Source organism: Molothrus aeneus, chromosome 5 (assembly GCF_037042795.1).
Source record: "Molothrus aeneus isolate 106 chromosome 5, BPBGC_Maene_1.0, whole genome shotgun sequence".
Lineage (NCBI taxonomy): Eukaryota > Metazoa > Chordata > Aves > Passeriformes > Icteridae > Molothrus > Molothrus aeneus.
Window position 1 is genome coordinate 41,840,405 of NC_089650.1, and position 25,589 is coordinate 41,865,993.

A 25,589-nucleotide genomic window follows, 5' to 3' on the forward strand; every position below is an offset into this window, starting at 1 on the left:
TGGGCCTGAAATGTGTCAGAAGATTTATCTGCCTCATCAGCACTTTCTAAACACCCAGGCAGCCAATCGAAATGGGGAGGCATAACAGATGTGCCAACATCTGCTGCAGCAAGCATTTATCTGGACAGTGGAACACATAGCTGCAGATTCAAACTCTTACCCAGTTACAACTCCATGTGTATGGACAGCCTAGATCTACAACTGTGTGAAGGCTATTTTGGGATATTAAATGAAATCAAGTGAAAATGTAGTTTTTCAATTACATTTGTGAGAAATATACCTTCCTGTAATTCAGTCAGACACAGTAAAGGCAAAATACTATGAAAAAGCTAATTTTAAAGTTGAACTTAGAAATTCTTAGAAAGCACTATTACAATTCCATCTCATCAATGGTCTTGTTTACCTTGAGGTACACACACATTAAAATATGTTTAGTTAAAATATGCACATTTTAATCACATACATTTGCCTATAAATCAAGCACATGAAGCAATAAGAAATTACTTTCAAAACACATTTTGATTTTCCTGGCACCAAAGTGAAGTCTATGGGCACCACATCCATGCTGAGTTTCAGCTGTTCAAACTTCTGTTGCACATGGAATGCCCTCTACCCCCTAACATACACTTGTGCAGATTGATAAAATCATGAGATGAAATACAAAGCAAACTCATCTTCTGCTTTTTGATGCACAATACAGTTTCACCTGTATTCCTGCTCACCAAACCATGCCCTCTAGGAATGACTATCACATTCTCTTTGAAGAGATCCCTCATTAAATAAAAAAGCAAACTCCCAGAGAAAAGGCCTCTCCTGCTTTTTTTTTGATTTCTCCTCTGAAAGCCCAGCATGAATAATACTGAAACCTTGTTTTAAGCCCAGTTTATTGTAAAAGGTTCCCTCTTCCTAGGGTGACTCAGCCCATGTTTCCTGTGCTCTAGGATTTCCTAGGATCTAAGCTTTAAAAAAGCAACATTATAATAAACTGGTTAACATGACTGAGGCTACTTTTAAAAGAATATGTAAAATAAATTATTACCTCTCATATTTTGTCTGTATAGCTAGATTTCATGTTTCCAAGACAAACTACATGAACATTCAAGTAGAAGGCATATGAAAAATAGCATTAATAAAACCCTTAGAAACATTTTGACTGTAAAGCATATATGGAAGTATGTGGGATAAGAATGTAAGAACTGTCTAAACAAAGAATTTCTCCAAAACAGAAGATTTATAATCCACAGATTTCCATAAATATGAAAATATTACCAGCATCTTTCTCTTCCTTCACTGACTGAAAAGCACATTCCATACATTGTAATGTTGCCCAGCAATAAAGTGTTGCTGAACTAAAGTCACTTTTCTTCATTTTCCTAGAACAACATAAGCTCTGACAACAAGTAAGAATTTTTATTAGCTTCCAGGTGAAATAAGGAGTAACCCTGTGCTTGTTTTATGAAATCATGAAACAGAATGAATATCACTGACTTGATATATATTTTCTCCTGTTTTAAAACACAATAAATGGTAATAACCTTGATAAATTTGTCCATGCCAGTTTTGTGTCTTTTTCTCCCCATTCTCTCATGCTCCTCTGCAGTTGTGGACACAATTCAAATCCCTAAATTGGCTTATTTGTTACTTAGAGGAAGTGAGATGACAGCAAATTCATTCACTTTGAATGTCAGGATTTTGTGATGATATACAGCAATACACTCAAAATCAGCGAACAACTGTGGCAGAAATTACCCTGACATTGCCTTCTATCTAAATGACCCAATGACTAGCAAGGAAGAAGAGTGATTTAATGGCCAGAAAAGAGATGCTTTACAATTAAAGGCTTCTGGTTTTTATTGCCAGTTCTGCCACCGATTGACATGGCAAGTCTCTCAATACGACTGTCCTTAGTTCACCCTCTTGTGAATTCATGTAGCAATACAGGACATCATAACACTGCAGAACCTCAATAGAATGGTTTTGTTTAATTTATTTATACCTGAAAAGTGACCTCAGTATTTAAAAGACTAATGAAAAACTAAAAGAAAAGGGCTGCTCCTTTTATCAATCCTTTGCTCATTTACAGTGTACAATGGGCCACAGTTAGGGAGAAATTCTATGTTTATTATTGTCTATGGGTAAATTATACTGATGTAAATTCAAGGGTATTTTAAAAATACATAATCTTATGCTGTTTTATGCCAAATGCATGCTCAGTCTTCTTTTAATTATTATCCAGTGTTATTAAAAGAAATAAAGCAAAAAATATTCCAGCGCCACTTTCCCCTTTTTTATTTCAACTGTGACCTTTTCTATTTTTAGTCAATAGATGGGTCACAGGCCGGGCATTTGCCACCCAGAACTCTTTTGAGTTAACAGGAAGAAATCACAAGGAAAGGTTTTAGAAGCCCTGATCACGATAAGTCCTTCCTCAGGTCCAACTGAAACAACTCTAATAATCTATTTACTAATCCAGGAGAATTCCTTACAAGATAGCTTTAAACCAGATTCCATTTTTTCTCTTTATATTTGTATGGTAGAACAGGTGGAATGGGGAAAAAAAAAGGCCAGTCACCCCAAGTTCCCACAAACCTGACTTTCCTAAGCAGCCAAGACCACAAACTACAGGCACACACATACCTGTTTCCCTTCCTTCCTAATACTTCTTATCAGCAGGTACCATATAATATTAAAAAGTGACACAAAAAAAAATGAGAAGAATGGTGTCAGTAAATGCCTCTATACCATGGGGCAACCATGATTCAGCTGTAACTGCTAGGTTTGAATCAATGGTCAGAAAAGAAACAGTGTACCAAGTGTCCCTCCTATGATAAGAGACTGAGAGAATTGGGGTTGTTCAGCCTGGAAAAGAGAAAGCCTCAGGAAGAACTTAGAGCAGCCTTCCACACCTAAGGGGGGCTACAAGGGAGCTGGAGAGGGACTTTATACATGGGCATGTCATGACATAGGACAAGGGGTAAGGGCTTTAAAATGAAAGAGGGCACATTTAGATTAGATATTAGGAATGAGTTCTTCACTATGAGGGTGGTGAGACACCCAGAGAAACTGTGGATGTTCTGTCCCTGGCAGTGTTCAAGGCTGTGCTGGATGAGACTTTGAAAAACCTGGTCAAGTGAGAGGTGTCCCTGCCAATGGTAGGGGCTGGAACTGCATTACCTTTAAGGCCCCTTCCAATGCAAACCATTCCACGATTCTATGATGAAGTCCCAAATTATCTAAGCCCACTTTGAGCTGTCAGTTCAGTCCCTTCACCACAACAGCAGCTCCATAAGCTAAGGCATGTGGTGAGAAGCATCTGCTTTTTCCATTGAAAATCTACAACACAGCAAGTTTGTTCCTATTTCTCCTACCACACCAGTCAGGTCTGATAACAATGGAAAGACACAACCTTGTCCAGCACTTCAGCTCTTCTAAACTGCAACACTCTTATCTCTATAAGGATCCATATTTCTCAAAGCCTTCTCTTTTAAATTGTCTGGTGGTTGCTGAATTCAAAAACTGCCTTTTATTTCCTAGAGGTGCATTTTGTGATTTATCTCCAATTTTAAGACGTTCAGGGTAAAATATAAAGATTCCAATCACAGTAGAAAATATAGTGAAAAAACAAGCACAGCCTGATATCTAGCTTCATTGTGCAGAAACACTCATCAAGTAACAAAACAAAAGAGCCTGACAGCGGCAATCAGCAGTGCTGGCAGTGTGTGCACAGAAGCCGTTTCCATAAAAACCTGTTTGTTCAGGTGCTAGCAATTGAGGAGGAGTTCCAGTTGTGCTGCTGCAAGCTCCTGTAATGCTCACACAGGGGTGCTTGCAGATTATCAGAGCTCTGGAGGGAGCTGTTACAGGCCATCAGCTCAGTAATCCTCATGTTAAAAAGGCCCTAAATATGTATTCACAAGATAGACAGACCTGTTTGTTTTATTGGTTATGTAATCCATGTGTTGAAAACGTCTTAAATAGGAATTCACCAGGCAAGCAGGTCTCTCCTGGACTATCACAGCAGTGGTGGGCTGTTCACTGAGAATGAATGTCACTGAGACCACTCTTCAGTGGCCCACGAGAGCCTCAACCCATAAATACTTATAGGTGTTCAAGTAACTTTATTCAGATAAACAGCCTCACTCAGACTGCTAATCTGAAATTACTCCTTTATTTCTACGGAAAAAACGCCAATAAAAATCAATCACTTCAAAAGTGTAATGTCACAGAACTGATAAATTTGAATTTGCTTCTGAAATACCTTCCCTCATCACAATGGGGTGAGTATTACTGGAAGAGGGAACCAGTGTGTTACTGCTGCACTGTATCTACTGCAATGCTCAGATACAGTAGAAGAAACAAGAAAAGCAGGGTAAAATTTTCCCCTATGCAACTTTGTCCAGTGGAAAGATGTCTACACAAAGACTTAGTCATGGCCAACTCCAAAAGGTTTCTAGTTCATCTCTATTCAAGGCCCATTTTTAGTTTGTGAAAACAGCTGACAGCATCTGATCCAGAAATGCTCAGGTTAATAGGAAACCTTAGGAATTTCATCAGGTTTGGATCAGGCCAATAGTAAATTTGATGGACTAATCTAAGTTTACAGTTAACAGATTTATGAGTGCAAATACTTATCAAAACATTTAAATGAATGGCTGTGCATAACCATAAATTAGCATTTGCATTCAACATGCATACACACACATTTATTTCCTTATTCTGATGGAAAAATCTGTCCCTTGGTTCTACAAATCAGAACATGATCTTAAGAGTAATAATTTTTGCCCTGAAGTATTAGCCAACCCTCAGAGCACTATGCACTGCTGTGCTTAGGAGGAGGATGATGCAGTAAAGCAACTTGCCTATGAATATTCTAATTTCCAGAAGTCCTATTTTCTATAGCACAGGAAGAATCCACACAGCATGTGCGTAGTTTTCAGCTCATGCTCCAAGTGGGAAAAGTCTCACATGGTTTTTTCTCAAAATGGTTTTTTTCTCACATGGTTTTTTCTCAAAATACCATGCTCTTTCCTCCAAGAACTCTTATCCTTTCATTGCCTGGACACAAAAGGCTCCATAAAACACGACCACAGAAAGATTTTACTTGCACATGATTCATGTGGCTCTCTTACTGATATGCACAAAAAAGTAACTGAGCAAAAAAGGTAACATAAAGCTGCTCAATGGTTTCTAAGTGAAGAGCATCAGAATACCTCATAATTTCATATAAGGTCAACTCTATCCTAAGCAACTTTTCAGAGGTATTGGTCTTAAAACTATCCCAATTTATCAGGACTAGCATTGGTGTGTATTAGAACTAAAGTCATCAGACACAGGTGGGCTAACACAATGGCTGCCATTCTCCCTTTTTCACTCTGAGATGTTTCCCTCCTGATATGATGGACTGTTGATATAATTTTCCAGGCTCCTGAAAGCTGAAACAATCACTTGTGCCTAGAAATGAAAATAATCAGAGCTAGAAAGTATTTTAGGCAATTATTCTGGTTTCCTTTGTGCATCCGCATTGACTAACACCCAACCTTCCTCCAAAAAACAACCTCTCAATGTTGACAGCAAATTTAAGTATAGTCTTCCTCAGATATGCAACAACAGAAAATGCAAACCACTTCTATTCCTTCTCAGGGATGCCTGCTTTTGCTGTTTGGAAGAAGCATTCAGCTGGAAATGAGAATCTTTTCCTATCTGAGATATATGAGGTTTTAAAAGCTGTAATCCCCCAGCAGAAAGCAATCACCTCCCATTCTGCTTTTGCTCAAAAGCTACTTCAGTAAATACATGGTATGAAGGTCTCTGCCCGTGGATAAGGACCTGGTGACTAAACAGCATTACCAGCTTGTGCCTGCTTGTAACATCTTATTTTCTTGTCTCATTAGACTGATTGTGTAGGACTGATTTGTTTTGACCACCTCTGTCTTTACAACATCCTTTGTTGGTTATCTTTTTTGTACCTATTTTTAACTGTCCCACCATTTCAATGACTCTGTCCCCTTGATTGCTGTATTATTACTATTAATGCTCCGAAACAAGTATACAAAGTTTCTCTCTCCTGGATAGTAGGCTTAGAAATGTTATCAAGAGTGCACCATTAGCTTACTTATTCCTCCCGAGTACCTGTAGCCTCTATTCTTACAAGGACAAATTTTAGAGCAAAGTTTAACACATATTTACTGGGGACTGTGACGCTTTTAGTCATCTCACCTCAGTAGTACCAGCAAGGGGGATCTATAATCTAAACTCACTTGTCCAGCAGCTGAAAGCCACTCATAGTCAGGCTGGGTGGGTTTGTTCTGAATATCTCTGGCTCTCTTTCAGTGTTATTGATTGCAAGTCCAATGGAGCACTTACACATCAGTCCATTCCTGCTTCTTAAAAGTCCTCATGAGTATCTGGCTATGCAAGAATTGCAAATCTTTTGATGCCTTTCTGCCAACACTGACTGATGTGGGCTCTGCCTTAACATCTACCAGCAATTCATATTTCTTTTAGGACAATTTTTGCAGTAGCAACACAAGGATGCTCAAGTTGGCAGATGAAAATCCCCCAGCTTCATCATCTTCCTGGCCAATTGTTTAAAGTATGGTACTGTATGGAGCCTAATGAGCCTCCCTGGGAGTGCATCCTTCCAAGACAATTGGCTCATACTTGAGTTCATTGCATTGTGACAATCTGATCACAGCCCATGGGGCTTTTCTAGCTTACAACTGGAGTAGAAAAGTCTTGCAAGTGTCTAATCCTACCACTGCAAGTGTAAGTCCATAGCCCCAGTGCTGGCTATCATATATGATCCTCCTCTTGGTCTCTTGTGGTAGCTCAGGTATTTAAACACCAGCACATATTTGTAAGCAAGAACCAAAGTGATCAGAGTTTTTCAGGTCATTCCCTCTCTTGAAAAACATTTTTGTTTCCAGCACCCCCTTTGCTAATCATCTTATTTCCTTATTTCCTAATGTGGCTGTAGATTTTGTGTTTGTGTCTCGGAACTGATGCATTCTTCATTTACAAACCATTTCTAGGAAATAATGAAGTGTTGTTCTAGTTCTTTTTCTGCCCACTATCTTGTTCCAATTCCTTTCTGAAATCTCCAGGTTTGGATTTTAATCCATTTAAAATTTTTGCCATGGAGACCTGTGAGCAACTTATCTCCATCCTTTCGTACAATGGGAAAATTAATGTGCATTTTGGAAACAGAACCATGCTCTTGACAGCAGACAAGTTTTTGACTGTGTGTGATTAGCTAAAGTTCAACCAAAAAGTTGTCACAAATTAAAAAACAACTATAAAAGTAAGGAACATTGATAAAATCCTCCGTCTAAATAAAGCAGAGTAAAAACAATAAACACAGGATAAATCAATCAGTGTGAGATAGAGAACACTCTGTGGTTCTTCCATCCAGCCTGCAGACAGAGGGGTGGCATGAGCAGGGCTTCTGCACCCTTCTCCATGCTGCTTTCACCCTAAGATGGTGGATATGATGTGTTAAAAATCTAGAAACAAAGCAACACACTTTTGAGACAATATTAATACAGGAAGTAATATAAAAGCTAGTCTTTAATTGGAGATCTCCAAAGGAAAGTGAGGAAAAATTCCCACATCACGTAGGGCGAATACGGTTTTGTAAGTTTAGCATTGGAGCATAGCCTCCACTCCACCCACTGTCCTGCTGCTCCTTCCCAGGACCATCAACAGGAGCTGGGAAGTTCTTTTTGACTCTGAGACTCTGTTTTGGGATGGGGGTATATAACTCTGAGGACAATGATCTCAGTTTTTCCAGATCACTGGTTATGGCAAGGGAACTTAAAAAGGTCTTACAGGGATCTGAAATAACAGATAATACAACCAGTGAGTAACCTAAACCATAATATTACCATATGGGCTTAAACTTTGGGAATATCATTAATGTTTAGAGCTCTGCTAATTAAAGGCTGTGAGATATTCTTGTTCCTCCTAAAAACGCACATATTTAGTAGAAAACATTCTTCTCAAAGGAGTCTAGACAGTTTCTTTCCCATTTAAATTTCACATCAAACATTTCATTTCAGTCACTCAGTGTATATGCCTTGGGCAACTGAATCACAGCTAACAGCAAATTAATGACTACGATGTTGTGATTAGCAGAGAATACAGGCAACTGAGAACCTGTCCAAACATTTACTGTAGTCAACATTTACAGTATTTATGCCAGCCATTATTAGGGATAAATAATGGCCACAAAGAGGACTTGATTCCACCAGGTAGACCCTTTAAAAATTGTCACTGATATTCTTATTAAATGGTGAAAATTATTTCTATTTTAACGTTTTAAAAAATATTTCTAGATGCTTACATTCCTAATTAAATTAAATATTATCAGAAAAAATAGTTTCTATTACATTTCAGGAACAAGTATCATGAACAAACACACCTGACAGAGAAATTTAATATTGTATTACACAGGGGGAGTCAAAATAAAACTTAAAGTATGAGACTCTGATGCTGTGAGACACTACACCAAAATCCAACTGGGAAGAAATAATCATTTCACTTATCCATAGCAATGATTTTTTGAGGAGTTCAAATAAAAGTTTGCTTGTTCTGATGAGATCCACTGAGTAGACATGATTTGATTTTCCAGATTCCCCTGTCTGCTAGAAGAGCAATGGGCTGAATGTGCAGTTGAGCATCTTAGATGCTAAAGGCACAATAAAATTGAACTCACTGAGTATTTGCCAAGGCTTTTGCCTTTCATTTAATTTCCAAATGCCATCCAGTTATATGAAACCTTTAAAAGGGTTTCTTAAGGTAGAGCAAACAGGAAGTTAGGATGTTTTTAATCTTGTATTAAAGATTTTAAGTTGTTTATAATCATTAAAACACAGTAACTTGAACTTATGAAAAGACTCAGCACTTTAATAATAAAAAGAACCATCTGCTTCTTATGCCTGTTCCTATAAATATTTTGTTACTAGATGCCAGTGGAAAACATGAAAAGCTAATGACTGACTGACAAGTAGATTATTTAGATACTGAAATGAAAATCTAATGAAGAGCAACATCACTAATCATATGTTATCATTTTGGGAAGCTTCACATAATGATTTTCCAGTGACTCAGAAACACATCCACCCTTGTCACCAGACAGTGCAATACATCAGCAGCAAAGGGAGATTTGTGGTACAGAGCACAATCTCTTATAATTGCAATACTTACAAGGTCAAATATCAAAGAGCAAGTAATAAAAACTATATTCATTGTCCAATTTTAAGCATGATCTTAAAAACAATCAAGCACACAACCAAATATCTAGAAGACTGATTTCTAATGCATGAAATACAAGGACAATTGATTCTTAAAATTAGAGGCAGGAAGAGGAAAGCAATTAAACTTCCAGTAACCATTTGTGGAAAGGCCTGCTTTAAAGTGTTAAAACTACTAAAGAGAAGCATTTGAGTTACAGTCTCCACTACACAAAGACAGAACATGTTAAACAAGCCTCCTAGACTTGTATGTAGTCACTCACTATTTGAAAGCAGAATTCTGCTTTCAAATTTCACATCTTTATCCCAACCCTAGCCTATCTCCAGTAAATCCTGTGACATCACACAGGTATAACACAAAACTGCCTTTTGTGATGATTTTTAAGAAGTATTCCCACTCTTTTTCTCAGCGGAGCCTACTATCAGCTGTGTAAATGTCATATCTGTAATAACAGAAAGAGACGGTGAAGTGTGCCCATGATCTTACCTCATACTCAAAGTCCTCTGGTCTATCTGCATCAGCAGGCAGGCTGGAAAGATACTCATTGCCTTCATAAAATTCATGCTCCACTGGGTGAAGAGAATGGCAGCTATGTGGAACAAAGCAGTACAATAACAATAGATGAGAAAATATGGGTTTTTTAAATTAAAAGGTCCCACCTCACCCCCCTCCACTGTCAGCTCCTCCCCCTGCTGCCAACCCAGTCTCACTTCATAGTTTTCTCATCTCAGAAGTGCTTCTCTGAATGGCTGGACAGCCTGAAAGAACCAAGTACCTGAAAGAGCCAGTACCAAGAAGCAGTACAAGCTGTTTTCCCTGCAAAAGCTCATGCTCTGATTGAGTTCATTTTGCTGGGTTCATCTTTAGGCATATTTACACAGGGTGATTTCTTAAAAGGGTCTGGTTTGAACCCAACAGCTTCACTGTGACATTTTAGATTCCTTACACTCATAAAGGTACATAACTCCAGATTTGGGTGCTGTGTCATGGCTGAGGGCATCTCACTAATTATCTGGTCATAGTCTTGAACAGTCTACAGGCTGTATCAGGCTCACAAACTGCTCGAGAACTCATGTAAAATATCTTGCATTATCTTCTTGTGTTAAAGTGGTAACAACACGGTGAAGTGCACTTGAGCAACTGCACAATTACAAACGTTAGTAAACTGCACTGTTAAATGGGTTTGGAACACAAAGAATGAGGTCTTTACAACATCTTCAAACCCAAGGCTGGATCCCAACCATGTAGTATCCTATTTTAGCAGAGGTTGAAAACTCTTCCCCATGCTGAGGGCATTGGAACTTCAATCACAGTAGCCCAGAGTTTAGAAAAACCCAGTAAAAACTCAGAAATACATGTATCCTGTTCCTTGCTGTGCAGCAGTCAGCAGTAAGCCAAATCCATCTAGCCCAGAATTTCTAAAAACGGACCTACATCTAAGTTAAAAGTGTCATGTTCTGCATTAGCATCAATTCTGCAAACCCACACAACATGCCAGCAAATCAGTGAAAAGGCTCTAGGGCTATAATATTTTTTGGCAGGCTACAGAGGGTCTGTAGGGTCATCTGAGATCACCCACAACATGATGTTATTTATGAGGTGGAGTTAAAAGAGGAAGAACCCTACACCCTATTTATGTATAAGCACCACCTGCTGGTGTTTGCACCCAATTCAATTCCAAAGAGAGATAATTTAATTAATATATTTTGCCATATGACAGATGAAATGGTACTTTTTGATATCTATATTTTTGGAATTGTTTTGCTTTTGATAAGGGGAACTTTATATTAAATCACTTGTTTCCTTGATTTGCTTTTGTAAAAAAATTGGAAGAAAAGAAAACAAGACAAGCTCTTTCTAGGTCTGAAGAAGCCTTTTTGGTACTCTGGAACACAGAAGTGTTTTTCTTCTTGACCAGGGCTTAGCTTTGGATGAACGGATACATAAACACAAAGTAAACATGTCTGAGATTCCTCCCTGTAGCCTTAACCTACAAGCAGAGTTTAGGAAAGCTGTCACTGAAGCCTGAATGGGATAGTGTTTGTCAACAACATTTATTATTTATTTAAAGTGTTCCTGAGACTTTTTCAGGAGAAGGCTAAAAGATCCTCCCTGCAATGCCTCAATGCTGCAGGTAAACAGCAGAAAAAGATAAACCATACCTATCTGAAAGTAGAAAAGGGCAGATATCTGGAACTGGTGGTGTGGAAGGCCTTAGCTTGGCCAGAGCCATGATATGCTCAAAAGTGATGTCAGTCTGAGTGCTGGCATCCATAAGCCGAACATCCTGAGAGCCGCTGTGAGCTTTGGCAGCTGGGGCTCGTCGTAAAACCTGAACTACAATGGGCTCCTTGGCATTGCGGAAAGCTTCCACGGCTTCCTCGTGAGTGGCCTTGGAGAGGTCCTTCCCATTGACCTAAGGAAAACAGGGAATACAGCCAAGGTGAGAGAAAAGGCAGCATAAAAACATGGGTGTAAAATATAGAGGGATGAATTATTTGTGCAGCACATCAAGCCACCTGATGACATTGACGAGCATATTTTGGTATCCATGCAAGAGGGAATATACAGCTGGGAGGAGAAATAAGTTCTTTAATCTTTGCCAGAAATTAGAAATGGTTTGAACTCTTCCATAACTGTCCCACCCAATGGAATCCAAACACAACAAAGAAAATACAATATTTAGAAAGTAATTTAAATTATTTCCTCTTATTTTATTAACTTTGTAAAACACAGCTAAAATAGGAGGGGTGCGTCTAATTTTGAATTTCAGCATTTTCTGCGGCATGAAATAGTTTTAAAGGATTTCTGGCATAGCACTGTTATTAATGCAGATATCAATAAACATGTCTCTGATGTCTAAAAAGAAACAAGGCCAATTTTCAATGTTTTGTCACTTATCTGCTATGGCCATTATACAACCATTAAGACCACAGATAGGAAGATTGGACTAGCACAGTCAGATGCTGGTTCTTTCAAGGAAAGAGAACTAACTCAATAAATAATTTGCTATGAACAGACAAATAATCAACCAGAGAAAATTACATTGCAAATGTAGCATAGCTTGGCAAAACTAAAAGACTGTGCCAAGGCGTCTCTCCGCTACAGGCAAAGCAGCAAATTCCTCCTGGTCTACATGAGGCCTTAGGGTACTAAAATAATGTAACGGCAAGGTTTGATTATGCTAAATTTATACAAATTCATGTGCTTGGGACAAGATTTGCAAGCATCAGCCCACTACAAATGTGAAGGCTAATTGGTCAATGGCAGTCAGTAGCTAAGCCCTTGAACACAGGGCTGTGCAACATCCTTACAGAGAAAATACTATTTCACTGGTTCCAGAGCAGTGGGACCACTGTTGACTGCTACACAGGACCTAACTGTTGTGAGCTACTGTGGAAATGAGATGATCCTGTGCTGGGGTAGAAAGGCAGGGTTTTCAGAAATGTGACTACCTGAAGGCACCAAAACCTGGTTAAAATTTATATTCCCAGGAAAACTTCTACACTGCCAGCAAATCAGAAATAGGACTCTGCCGCAAGGTCATGCTCAAATTATCTTCTTTGTATAGAAAATGTGTCATAAAACTTCATAAAACTTAATGAACCCTCCCCAGAAATGGGACAGACCCATAAATTACTTTTCCCCAATGTTTGCAAATAGTGGTGGAAATGAAAATTTCTTTGCCACATCACTCCTTCATTCAAGAAATTCTTGGAAATTTCTTGTCAAAAAGGACAAAGGCAAACAGGAACAATGTCAGCAAACTCAAAAGAGCCTCAGTAACTCAGCAGCCTTCAGTAACATTTTGAAGCAACTTGTGCAACCATAGTCCTATCACATTTATGTGCATGGCTAGGATACTGCTGACCATTAATTTCATGTATATATAAATTCAATACATTTCCAGAGTATGTGCACAAGTACAAGGTAGCATCATCTTTCCTCTGACTTAATTTCCAAAGAATCAGCACTTTCACACCCATGTCACTCACAAGGACATGCAAAATAACTGTACTGTGATGTAGCTACCAATGTAAAGGCCAGCTGATCTTTCTAGCTGGACCTGATGCAGTGATGGGAAGCCTGCAAATTTTGAACACATTTCTGTAGATATAAAAGCTCAAAACTCTTTATGCTGAATGCCTGGGGCAGCCAAAAGTACCACACCACTGCGGCCTAGACTGTGACCAAGTAATTCAAAAGGCAGCTAGGTTGGTGACCTAAGCTCAATGCATATCTCTGGTCTGTCTGATAACTGAAGCAAAAAAAAAAAAGATTTAATGTTATAATTTTATCATTTAGACTATCATCCATAAAATCATTACTAATTATAATCTAATTTACATGGGAAAAAAATATCAGTTGTATCTAAGAGGAAGAGCCAGAGCTGTCTAAGAAAAAATTAAGTTATAAGAAAACCCAAAGAAATTTCCCCCAGAAGAGAACTTCTGCAAACCCTCCCTGCTGACACAAGTGACACTGCCAGGGTGATCAGACTCAGCGCCATCTAATGGAGGCAATTCGAGATAAAGCTTCAAGCCTGGGTCTTCCAACCACTCTTCAGTATCTGCTTCATTCTTGTTTCGAACTCATATCCTATCAACGACACAGTTTTTTGTGATTTTTGTAACAAGACTGGTCTATAGGCTGTCTGAGGGACTCTCATTCCTAGGGCCCTAAGAATAGCAAAATTACTTTCCTGGCTCCCCAGTCCCTTTCGATACTTTTTCAGCTTCAGACAACTATATGGTGTTTCTCCTAAAAGTAAATGTTTGGGAATAAATAGCACGTAGCAATGTATCATTTTTTTCCTCTATTTCAAGTATAAAACACACAGTCCTTCTGTATCCCAGCTGAACCACGTGGATTTTGGCACAAGATAACCATTTTATCACAGATACACATCAACAATCTAAAAGACATTTGGATAGCATACAAAACCCATTTTTTTTTGAAAATCAGAAGCTCTGTCTATTCACATCAGTCAACACTTATCACTTATTCTGAGGAAATAGACATAAATTCACAATAATGCCATTTACATGCAAATTTTATTTCTAAAGAATAATAATATTTTAAAATCACATGAATGTGAAAAATCACAAAAGATACACATTTTCATTTATCCTGGGAACCTATGTCTGACCTCTATTTTCATTTAAATGCCTATTTAATTTGATGGCTTTAAACACATTCTCTCCTTTATTTGGTTTCTTATGAAATACAAGCACAGTGGACCCAATACTTGTTTAAATTGTCACTTGAAGTTCATCAACACACTTTGTCGATCTGCACAGAGGTCACATAATTTACAAATGCCTCCTTTCTCAGAAGAAAATCTATAACTGAATTACTCTATGCTGGCAGCTGTCCTGCCCACTTGGGGTGGAGGAGAATATTTTAAAAACCTAAAGACAGTACTACACGTGGGGTTGGAAGCACTTTCCCTACAGGTTCTTTAAGGATCTTCTTCCTGCATTATCCTCCAGCTTAACTCACATATAGTTACCCTGGGAACTAAAGACAGCTGAGCACTTATTTACAACAAGCCATTTACAGGTTCTTAGTGGATTATTAAATAAATTCCTCGCCTCTGAAAGGTTACTTTCAGTGGAATCCAGGGTACTATTTTAAGTGGATAGAGAAATCAGTCACTTTTAACAGTCAACACAAAGGCAAGGGAATACATTTGTTGTAGCAGATGGGCTAATTAATCCACAAGCTAGTTGTGAATGTTAAGTAAAGAATATATCTTTTCTCATGTAAACCAGCCCCCTGCCCTCTTTGATTAAGCTTTTGTTTAATGAAAGCTCTCTCCCCCTGTCCCTGGCTATTGGACACACTGCAAAGTCTGGGCCACTTGTCAACATCTCCCCCAGAGTGACTAGTGGCCACCGCCTGGATCCTTGCCATCTCCTTTGGATTCTTGCTCTAAACCCAGCCACATGCAAAACTTCATCAGCATCAGAAAACAAACAAGGAAATGGGCTTTGTCTTTCATGCAAACATACACGGACATTGGCCAACTGCCACTGCTAATGCCAGCACCAGTGCACACAGGCGTGTTCCTACACAGAGAGGTGGGCAGCAGAGAAGTAAGGACTAAATAACAAAACAGTGACTATAAAATATGTAGACAAATGGTTGTTAAGTTATCTTCATGTTATGAGTGCTAAAGACAAGGTGAAGAAAAATCAGTCCTTCAATGAAGACTGCTTCTAGGATTTAAGTGCCTGTGACTGAAAATTTAAACTGCCTTTTCTGTCTTCTAACACTTTTCTGCTCTTGATCATTTAATGCTGGGCAGAATTTTTGAAACAAAAGAGCCAGAAATGTTAATGTTTCCTGTAGTCTTTACTTTTTCCATATGAAGAGAAAAAGGAAAATAGCAGAAAAAAGGGGAAAAAAGGGGAAAAAAGGGGAAAAAAGGGGAAAAAAGGAAAAAGTATGTATAGTCATGTGAACGCAATCATCACAAAATCATTAGATAACCTCCTACCCTCAGCAAATATCTGGCATATGCAAGTTTAAATTTAAGATTACCTCTGCTGAAGTGAACTCCTTTGAGACACTTCATTTATTCAGAAGAGGCAATGGGAAGAATAACTGAAGTGTTCTGCGAGAGCAGAGATGTCTCGACACACAGCTTTCCTAGTTAAATGACAGAGATGCTGTCTGACATGATGATGGAGTTCACACAAGGCTCACTGTCCTAGGAGATTTCAACACCCATGCAGAAGATGTCCCTGACCTGACAGGTGCTAAATCTGCTCTCATCACAGCAGTCTCCTCACCTTCAATCTCTCACCCTAAATACACCCAGGCTACCATTCCCTGGGTGCATCCTTGGACAGCAGACTGGCACAAAGATCAAACACTGTCCTTAAGTTTGACCAGTCCTTCTTTAGGACAGGAATTTGAGCCCTTCCTAACTGCAGGCAACAGAGAAAAAAGAACAAAAACATCTCAGCTTCCTTCCAGATTTACAGCTTTTGGCATACAGAAACTCTAGAAAACTTCTACTGCTGAGGGCCAACAGCTGCGAGGCTCCCTGGGCAGAAGAGGTTGGCACTGCACATGTGACACAGTGCCAACCTGTCAGTTGCTCCCAGTGACACCCATGCTGCGGAGGACACTGTGAGTCTCCTGCTAACACACGTGTGATAGCTCATCTACAGAAAGGGCATTTGACACACTGACATTTTAGGCTACACTTTAGTACTAAGTCACATTTCTTCAGCAAGTTAATCTGAAAGACAGCAAATTCAGCCATTATCCAATACCACTATCTCAGTCAGGGTTCATGCAAGTTCAGTAGAGGGACAACTTTTATTATGCTGGTTAATGACATTTTCTCTTCCTTGGCCAGATGAGTTAAGTGACTCTTGTTCCAATTTGATCCTTTGCTGCCCTGACTGTGAAATCTTGTCATCTTTCCTAAAAGCTACACAAGCTGCTGAACATGCAGGCTCTGGCTGCTTCCCTCAAGCTGAACCACAGGCTTATAACAAGAATTACATCTCTATTACCTGTAGAGCTGAGGTTTGTGCTGTTGGATAGCTGTTTTGTATAGTTGGTTCAATGATACCAGATAGGCTCAGGCAACACCCAGTTCTGCAGCCTTCTGTGCATCTCTGTGTGTAACCAGCACATCACCTCCATTTCCCAGTAATTAGCAGAAATCTACTGTGGCTGAAAAGCCAGTGGGTAAGTCTTTATCTGAGCAAGACAAAATAAAGGTTACAAAAACTGGAAAAACATAAAAATATACCTATTTTCACTCTGTAAAATTTCCTCTCAGAGCGAGACAACCCAATGACTGGGCAATTTTGATAATTTAAACAGCAATTGCCAGAAGAAAAGCACCCTCCTTTCAACTGACCTCAAGACGATGCTTCATTTTGTCAGAGCTGTTACTGAGATCAGTGCATCTGTGGGCAGGTCTGACAGCTAGAATTTCTCTCTATGAAGGACATGACATATTTTGGTAAGACCCCAGCAAAAAGCTGGACACTGCCTGGAAGTATTGCCCAACAAGATGTCCTAGGAAATTCAGAAGATTTTTAAACTGGAATGGAAAAAAATGTCCCAGGCAGATGTACAGAGAATGGACAAATAGTTCTCATCACATCTGTAGTTAATACAGCAAACTAGTAAGCAAGGTAACTAATACCTTGTGCTTGTGAAACTTTGGTTCTCCAACAAATAGAACCTCAGTATCTTTTTTCTTTGTGATTTTGCCTTCTCTACCCAGTCACCTCTAAATAAAACAAAACCACTGCGAGAAGCATTTCCCAAAATTGTGTGCAGAATCATGCTCCATGTTTGGAAAAAAACATTTAAGTCTGTTGGAAGCAAAGCAATCACTGAAGATCCCCCCAACTTTGGGAGGAGGTTTGGGTTTTTAAATCCCAAATGTCTCGACTGCCTAATTGCATGTACGGTATTGAGTATAAGAAATGGATTGTGTTTTAGATGCGTGCCTACAGCCTGCTTCTAGCTGGCTGGGTGAGGTACAGTCATCATTCACTACAAATGCCTTTGAGCATTTCCATCTCCTTAATGCCGTAAGGGACATTTTCATCCCTAAAGACTCTTGGTGGTTCTGGGCCCTCAGCTTGGGACATCTCTTAAAAATTACTTGGATGCTACAATTCGCATCTCCAGGATATCTATCTGCTCCAACACGTTTTAAATCATTACTCAGCAGCTTTAATTTGTAGCCAAAATGCAAACTCAATTTCTGCACTTCATAACATGAGGCTTGGCAGTTGGTATAACTGGAGAATATTTCCTCCAAATCATCACTGTCTTTTAGAACAATGCACATCTCACAAAGATCCTTTCAAGTACTTTAATGCTGATGTTCAACAACATCAAAACAGCTCAGAAAGTTCAGCTCAAAAAGTACAGCAAGTGCTCAGAAAATATTCACTTAAGTGTTGAAAGAGCGAACATAACAATTATCTGCAATTCTCTTGGTTTGTGTTATCTGCATTTGCCTTGTGAGTGAAATGAAATCACCAAATTAAATTAAAGAATTACTGCATTAGTTTCAGAGTGAGCTGCCTGGAGACAACTGCTGGTAGACAAGTATTTGTGATCAACTGCTGTTGTCTTTTTCCAACTCCCTTAATCTACCCAGCAGACCTGTGATTAGCTGCAATCACCATCTTTCTTGCATGCTCTTCCAATTTGTATTCCCAGCCTCATTCCTCCTTCCCTTGCTTTGCTGCCTCTGTTCTCTCTCCTAGTCTGCTTGGCTCTTCTCACTCTGCCTTTTTCTTTCAGTGTAGGCCCTTCTTTACTCCCTAGGACTCTCACGCCTGCTGATTCCCAAACCTTCCATCTTTCCTTTCCTGAACTCTTCTCTACAAAGACCTCCCACTGCCCTCTCACTGAACCTGTCCCCTCCCCACAGGCTGGGAACTTGTCATCCTCCCAGGGTGACAGCTGGAAAGCTGAGCACTCATGTGGTCTGCCGTCACCAGCACCTCCTGGTACCGAAACGAATGCTCAGCTAACCCAGATGGTAATGTTGCAAGGCTGGGGTATATTTACTATGCAAATTGCTTTTAATATTGACAAACAGTTTTTTTGATGATATTAAGATTCTGCCTGAGGGCAATAAAGACTAAACTAGCTGTGGCATGCATAAAATACGTGTGTTACTTCTTGATATAATTAGGACATCATTCATTACATTAATCATTGCAAACTTTTTCTGTTTGGGGATAGGGCATTAAATAAATCTCTCAAGAGATCTACCAGATACAGTAATCCTTTGATGATGGGGAAAAATACAATCAAAGGCCAGCATGTGTGCTCAGAAAGAACATTTTTTATCTCTAAGCCTTTGCACAGAATGCTATAGTCTTCTGTGAACTTCATGGTGTCTCTGCTCCACCACAAGCTCACTCTCCAAATTCTCTTACAAGGTATGTACTTTTCTCAGAGAAGAGGCTCTTCAAAAGGTAATTGCCATTAAAGTTTTAGAAGACCAAATTAATGACATTCTTTAATCATCTGCAGTTCCCAAAGAATAATGGAGGAGGCTGAATGGCAGATTTTAACTCTCTAAATAACATGTAGTCACTTCTTTCCTTTTAGGGAGTCATATTCCACATTTCACTAACAGAAAAAAAACCTCAGTCACGGCTGGCATCGCCACATGAATGTTACACTTATCACTGTCATAACAATTCATCCACACGCAGACGACTGAAACTCCTGGTCTCCTCTGAACCGAGTAGTTTAAAAAGATAGATGGCTGCCTTCTGGCTAATTGTGGGAGTTCTTTCATTACTATAAAAAGACTTATTATATCTCAAGTGACTTTATAAGCAGTGAATAATGAGACTTAAAGTCTTTGGAAAAGACTCTGCTGATCAAATGCTGGGATAACTTATGGGCACAGTGACCTTTTCCTCAGTAAGATACTTCAAACTGCTGCTGTTGGCCCATTATTAAAACTCCCCATTTAAGGCATGCAGTTAAGCCCAAGGCAGACTTTATTTTTTAAAAATTTTTAAATTCAATTTAAGGTAGCACAGCAAGACCTGTATCTCTCAGCGTGGAGGACTAACTCCTGGCCGTTCCAGCTGTGCAGGAGCAGGACAGATGGCTCTGGAAGTGCAGGCAGCTGGCTGGGTCTCACCACCCTGCTTCTGACAGCACTGCTGGCACCAGGAGCCTGCATCCCATGTGCCACAGCACTCCTCACCCCAGCAAGGGAGCTCCTTCCTGCCAGCACATTCACCAGCAAGCACCAGTACACTGGGCCAGCTCCTGTGTCGCTGCAGGGAAGAGCAGCCCACCGCCTCCAGCCAACCTGGTGTGCTGCGTTTGGCCTGGCCAGGAGGGTGCTCTGAGTGCCAGCACTGCACACTGCAAAACTGCAGAGACATTAAACCCAGCATCACAGCCCTGAGCCTGGTCTCGACCCTGGCTGATACCCTGGTCAGCTCCTGGGTTTCGCCACACATCTAGCACAACCCAATGCCCTACTGGGGCGCCACACACATGAAGTGCTAAGGTTAGAGTGACCCCTAAACGCACCTGCACTTGCTTTTTTAATGAAGGTACAACAGACTAGCTCTGCTTTAATATTCATTTCTTACTGAGCATTTGTTTTAATTTTATCTTGAAGAAACAGCAAAGGTTCCTCCTCTTTGGAAGCAAAACTTGCAGAGTCTCTTACATTATTTTCTCATTCTTCTCTCATGCTGTCTTGAAACTAATCTGACACTGTTGTTCTCCATTGATTTTCATGGCTTTACTCCAGAACAAGCATATTGGCAAATTTTTTGGGCATAATAGTACTTTCAAAAATTAATTTCCAGTGTTTTACAGGACTAAATATTTAAAAAATACTTTTGACGAGCTCAGATGTATTTAGATTTTCTCAGTCATATGGGCTGACAAAACAACAGATACATTAACTTCATCCTGCCTCTAGAACATGGCAACTTCCTAGAGCTCTTTTTCAAAGATGAAAATGAATTCAGAGGAACCACTCACTTGATAAAACAATGCAAGTAATGGGGCCTTACCTGCTATTCAGAAGTTAATCAGATGCTTTTGTACCAGAAAGTTCCCCATAGCTTTCCCCATAGGAAGGCTTAGCAACAATTTTTATTGAACATAGAGAAAACAGCTGTAAACTTCTAGCTACACACACTGAACACAAAAGAAACTACATGCAGAGGCATAGAAAAGGAATCTGATGAAACATAATTGTGACTGTTTCTTCCCTTTTGTTTCTCTCTCTCCTACTTTGATCCTCTTTTAAAGACTATTTATTCATGTAGGATTACTTTAATTTTCTCCTGAGTGATGAGGGCTTGCTGTGCTGACAGAGAAATATTTTAAGTTGCTTCTTCCTAAAGTTTATTTGTTGCATTCCTTCTTAGAAGAAAAAGTTGTAAAGGATGTGAATATTAGTACCAGCTTAATTCTATCTTATTTAGACAGCACCATGACTGTGTACACATTTTCTGTATTAAGAGCTACAGCTCCTTTCTTGCTAAAAATCAATTACAGCCGCTATTTCTGTCCCTGTGTTTCCAACTCTATACTTCCTTCTGAAGCCCTGCTCCTTCCTGTCTCCCTATCTCTGCCTTCCTTCACCACTTCCTTCCTGTGTTTTATTCCAGTTGCCTCTTTGGCTTCCCTCCCGTATCTTTCACTCACTCCTTTGACTCTCTTTATTTTCTGGGATTTGGTCTCTGCAGTGTTAGAAGCAGCGGCAACTGCTCCTGTATGGCTTTAGTATTTAACACCTGCAAAGGGAATCTCTCCCTGAATGAAGTCTACAGGAAATCCCTTCCTACAGGCTTTAGGAGGGAATGAAGTAGCTGACTCATAGCATTTTCTGAGGAACTTCATGCAATGCTCATCAATTTTCTTTTCCCAGGCAATTCCAGGTGTATTGCAAGGATATCATAGCTGCCATTCCAGCTCTCCCAGGCACATCAAGGCTGTTAAGGCTCAGATGGCTGAAAAATACATCAGTGAGCTTATGCACTGCTGGTAGCCAAGGCTGTGCTGCTGACTGGTCACTGAATACGTTGCACCATTGCCTTGCAATATCACAAATATCACTGAAATACAAACAGATTTTGAAGAATCTCTTGTGTTAACTTTTCAGGAAAAAAGCTGACCTTTGGACACATCTGAGCAGTTCTTGTTGCTTTCAATTGCCATGCACCTACATCAGATGGTGAAGTTTAGCACACAGAGCAGAAAGCACCTTTAATTATCAGGAACAGACTAATTCTTTCTGCTCAGAGAAACAGAATTTTACTCTAATATGAAGTGAAATTATCTGACAGGCTTTTGATTATTTTAAAAGCAGCACAAGCAACTTAATTAAAACACCGAAAAGAATATGGCAACCTACTATACTTATGTATTTGAAAAAAAACTGCCTAGGGGAGGACTGTATTTGGTTGTATAGTATCAAGCAGCACAGAGCCCCAGAGTAAGTAGGGCCTTCTAGATATTGCTGTAGTAAAAATAATGATTATACATCTGTGCTGAGAATTTAGACAATGAATTATAAGGGGGCATGAATTAAAATAGACATGCTTTAAAATAAAGTTTATGGCCCAGACAATGTAAACACTTTAATCATGGCACACTGGGGGATATCAAGACAAGGGCAGTGTCATCTTTGTTTTGTCTCAGGAAGAAAGTCCTTTTAAAAATGAGGGTTTCTTTTCGCAGTTTATATGACATTTCATTTCATAAAAAGATAGATACCACTGAAAGAAGAAATAAGGCCCCTTATGTTTTAGATTATATATCAGAAAAGATGTGTTAGGTGCACATGAATTCCTGATAGCAACATACAGATTATATACAGAGGATAATTTATAAAGGGAGATATAAATTCTGTATGTGCTTATAATAGAATTATTACAAGTAGACTATCTAGGAATGCTTTTAGTAAGTTATAAAAGTGTTTGTAAAAACAAAATTCCTGACCAAATGAAGACATTTCACCAAAATCAACAACATTGAAATGCTTCTCAGCTGAACTTCTTAACTAAACCTCATGGATATTTGTTATCTTACCATGACCTCTGCATTGAAGTGTTTGTTTACACTAACTTTGGCAACTTTCTTCAGCAGGAGGCAAGGAACTGTGGTAAAAGAAGAAATATCTATGCTGTGCACAAGTATGGACTAGGAGAGGAGTGGCTGATGGGCAGCCCAGCTGAAGGGGACCTGGGCATGCTGGCTGACAGCAGGCTCAGTGTGAGTCAGCATTGTGCCGAGAGGGCAAACTCCATCCTGGGGTGCCTCAAGCACAGCACCACCAGCCTGTCAAGGGATGTGATTATCCTGCTGTATTCAGAGCTGGTGCAGCCTCACCTGGGGTACCTGTGGGCAGTTCCGGGACCCAGCATTTGAAAAGGACATGAAGGTACTTGCATGTGTTCCAGGATGGCAACAAAGGTGGTGAAAGTGCTGGAAGAAATGTCCTATGAGAAGCAGTTTTGGAGAAAAGGAGGATGAGTGCCAACCTCATTGCTCTCTACAGCTTCCTGAGAAGGGGAAGTGGACAGGGCAGTGCTCATCTCCCTCATATGCAGTGGCAGGACACATGGCAATAGTGCAAAGCTGCACCACAGGAGGCTTCTTTCCTGAGATGGTGGTCAGACACAGGAACAGGCTTCCTAAAGAGGTGTGGCATGCCCCATGCCTGTCCACATTTAGGAAACATTTGAGGAATGCCCTTAACAACAGGTTTAAACTTTTGGTCAGCCCTGAAGCGGTCAGGCAGTTGGACTAGATGATCATAGTAGGTCCCTTCCAACTGTAAAAATTTTATTCTATTCTAGTCTATTCTCACAGAAACAAAAAAATGATGTTGCAACATCACAGCTTGTAAAATTTTTGTTCCTTAAATAGGAGGCAGGTGGGGAGCAGCATAAGCTTGCAACTGGATCGATAAATTGTAGTGAAGTGCAAATTTCAGCCAAGTCCTGTGTGTTCTAACAGCTCAGATGTACTTGGATTCAAAGGCTTCTTCTTGGCCTATTTGTTGAAAAGGTTATGTTTTAAAATGGCTCATTGATGAAAAGTGTATTTTCCCCCTTAAATTTAAAGTCAAGTGGGCTCCCATTTCAAAACCCACATCATGTAGGACTTGAGAGCAGCTTTCTTGTTACTGCTGATATATTCTTTAAGAAAGCCGTGTTTCTTTAAACTTTCATGGTAAGCTGGCTTTACAAGCTAGTAAAGTAAAATGTCATAGCATAAAGTTATTGGTGAAAAGAACCACATCTGCAAAGCAGAGACTTCCAATAAATTGAGAAATGTCTGAAGCCAAAATGGCAGGGCAAAATTTAAACAAACCTTCCCCACCTAAGGAGAGGCAGACAGGCATAAACCATTCCCAGCAATCAATTCTGCTATTTGAATTCATCCTGACACTTGTTGGGCTCGGTTGCTGATGTGGAACCATGGCAGAAAGGCCAGGCCACCAGGGAAATTTGGCCAGCCTCCACATCTGAGAGTGAACCACCCGACTGCAGGTCTCCAACCCTTCTATCGCTTTTGTGTTCCAAGCATAAACTGTTTTGTCCACTGTGTTTCAGGTCTGCCACAATAAAGAAAATTCTTCGTTCACTGTTCATATAAGAGACGGGAAATACTGGAATGGTAAGGTTGCTTTTCAGGCAGACAGTTTAAAAGTAAACCTGTCAAGTTAATATTCATGATTCTGTTTCTCACTCTGGCTACTTTGCAGTTAATTATTGATATTGTTAGACAACAAAGAAAACATCTGAGAAAAGGCACTGCAGGTTTCTAATTTGTGAAAATTCAATATTTACATACATTGGAGACAAATCTGCTCTTAATGGAGATTCTCAGAGATTTTTGTGGGAAAGAATTTGCATACTGGCCTTGAGTGCCGTCATTAATACCAAACAGAAATATCATCATACTCTTGAGCTGTTAGTGCGTAAGTCTCACCAAAACACAGTTAAGGTAGCCAGTGCTCACAGATATTCAGAACATGCATTTTCTTTCCCCCCTCCTACCCCTCCAAACCCTAGCCTTAGAACAACCCAGAAACTGTGAGGTCAGGTACCCAGCCATGCAATCTTAATCTCCAGACTGATGTCTCAGTCAGTGGGAATAAGCTGCAGGGCAGCCATCACATCCTGTACATCACACAGCTCTACTGAGCAAGAGGGATTACCTGGAGCAGATTGTGATACTGTGATCTCAGAGGGCAATGCCATCCCATCTGACATCTTCATGCATGATCAGCAGCCAAGGTGCACAGGTACCAAAAGTTATCAGTGTCCTCATTTCACCCTGAATTATTTGGGTAGGAGGAGGCACAGGGTCCCTCAAGATCTGTCAGCAGGAGATGCATGTGGTCCATGGGGCAAGCCAAGAGCCACTGTGCCCAACAGGTTGGAAGCAAACTCAAAAGGTGCTTTTGGAGCTGCCATCAAGGCCTTGCAATTAAGCAGACATGTCTCCCCATTAGGTCTATGCTTCTATTCCAGGCCCAGGACAGTCAGACTCCTTAAAAAGTTAAGTCAACTAATAGAACACAATACTTTCCCTCTCCCTTAAAAAATGAGGACAGTATGGATAGGGAGCAGTAACAGCTGCACATTGACACACTAGCTTAACAAATAAGTTATTTGCCTAAAAAATGAAAAAAGGAACTCAGCATAACTGTATGAAATCACACCTTTCACTCTGCAAGGCAGTCTTTCCATCAGGTTCCTGAACATTCTGAAATGTAAGAAATTACACACCGCTTTCTGAAGCTTTAATTTAAAGTAACAAAATATAATCTAACC

At 39.8% G+C, this 25,589-nt stretch overlaps 1 protein-coding gene across 2 annotated transcripts in view; it reads right to left on the minus strand.

The window, feature by feature from the left end:
* Positions 1 to 25,589, minus strand: part of PDZRN4 (PDZ domain containing ring finger 4) — a 229,995-nt gene that overhangs the window by 27,919 nt on the left and 176,487 nt on the right. For both annotated transcript variants that reach the window (XM_066549828.1, XM_066549829.1), the window contains 2 exons: positions 11,415 to 11,668; positions 9,739 to 9,841 (listed from right to left, as the gene is read on the minus strand). In XM_066549828.1, coding sequence (XP_066405925.1) covers positions 9,739 to 9,841; positions 11,415 to 11,668 — 357 coding nt within the window. The remainder of the gene's footprint in view (positions 1 to 9,738; positions 9,842 to 11,414; positions 11,669 to 25,589) is intronic.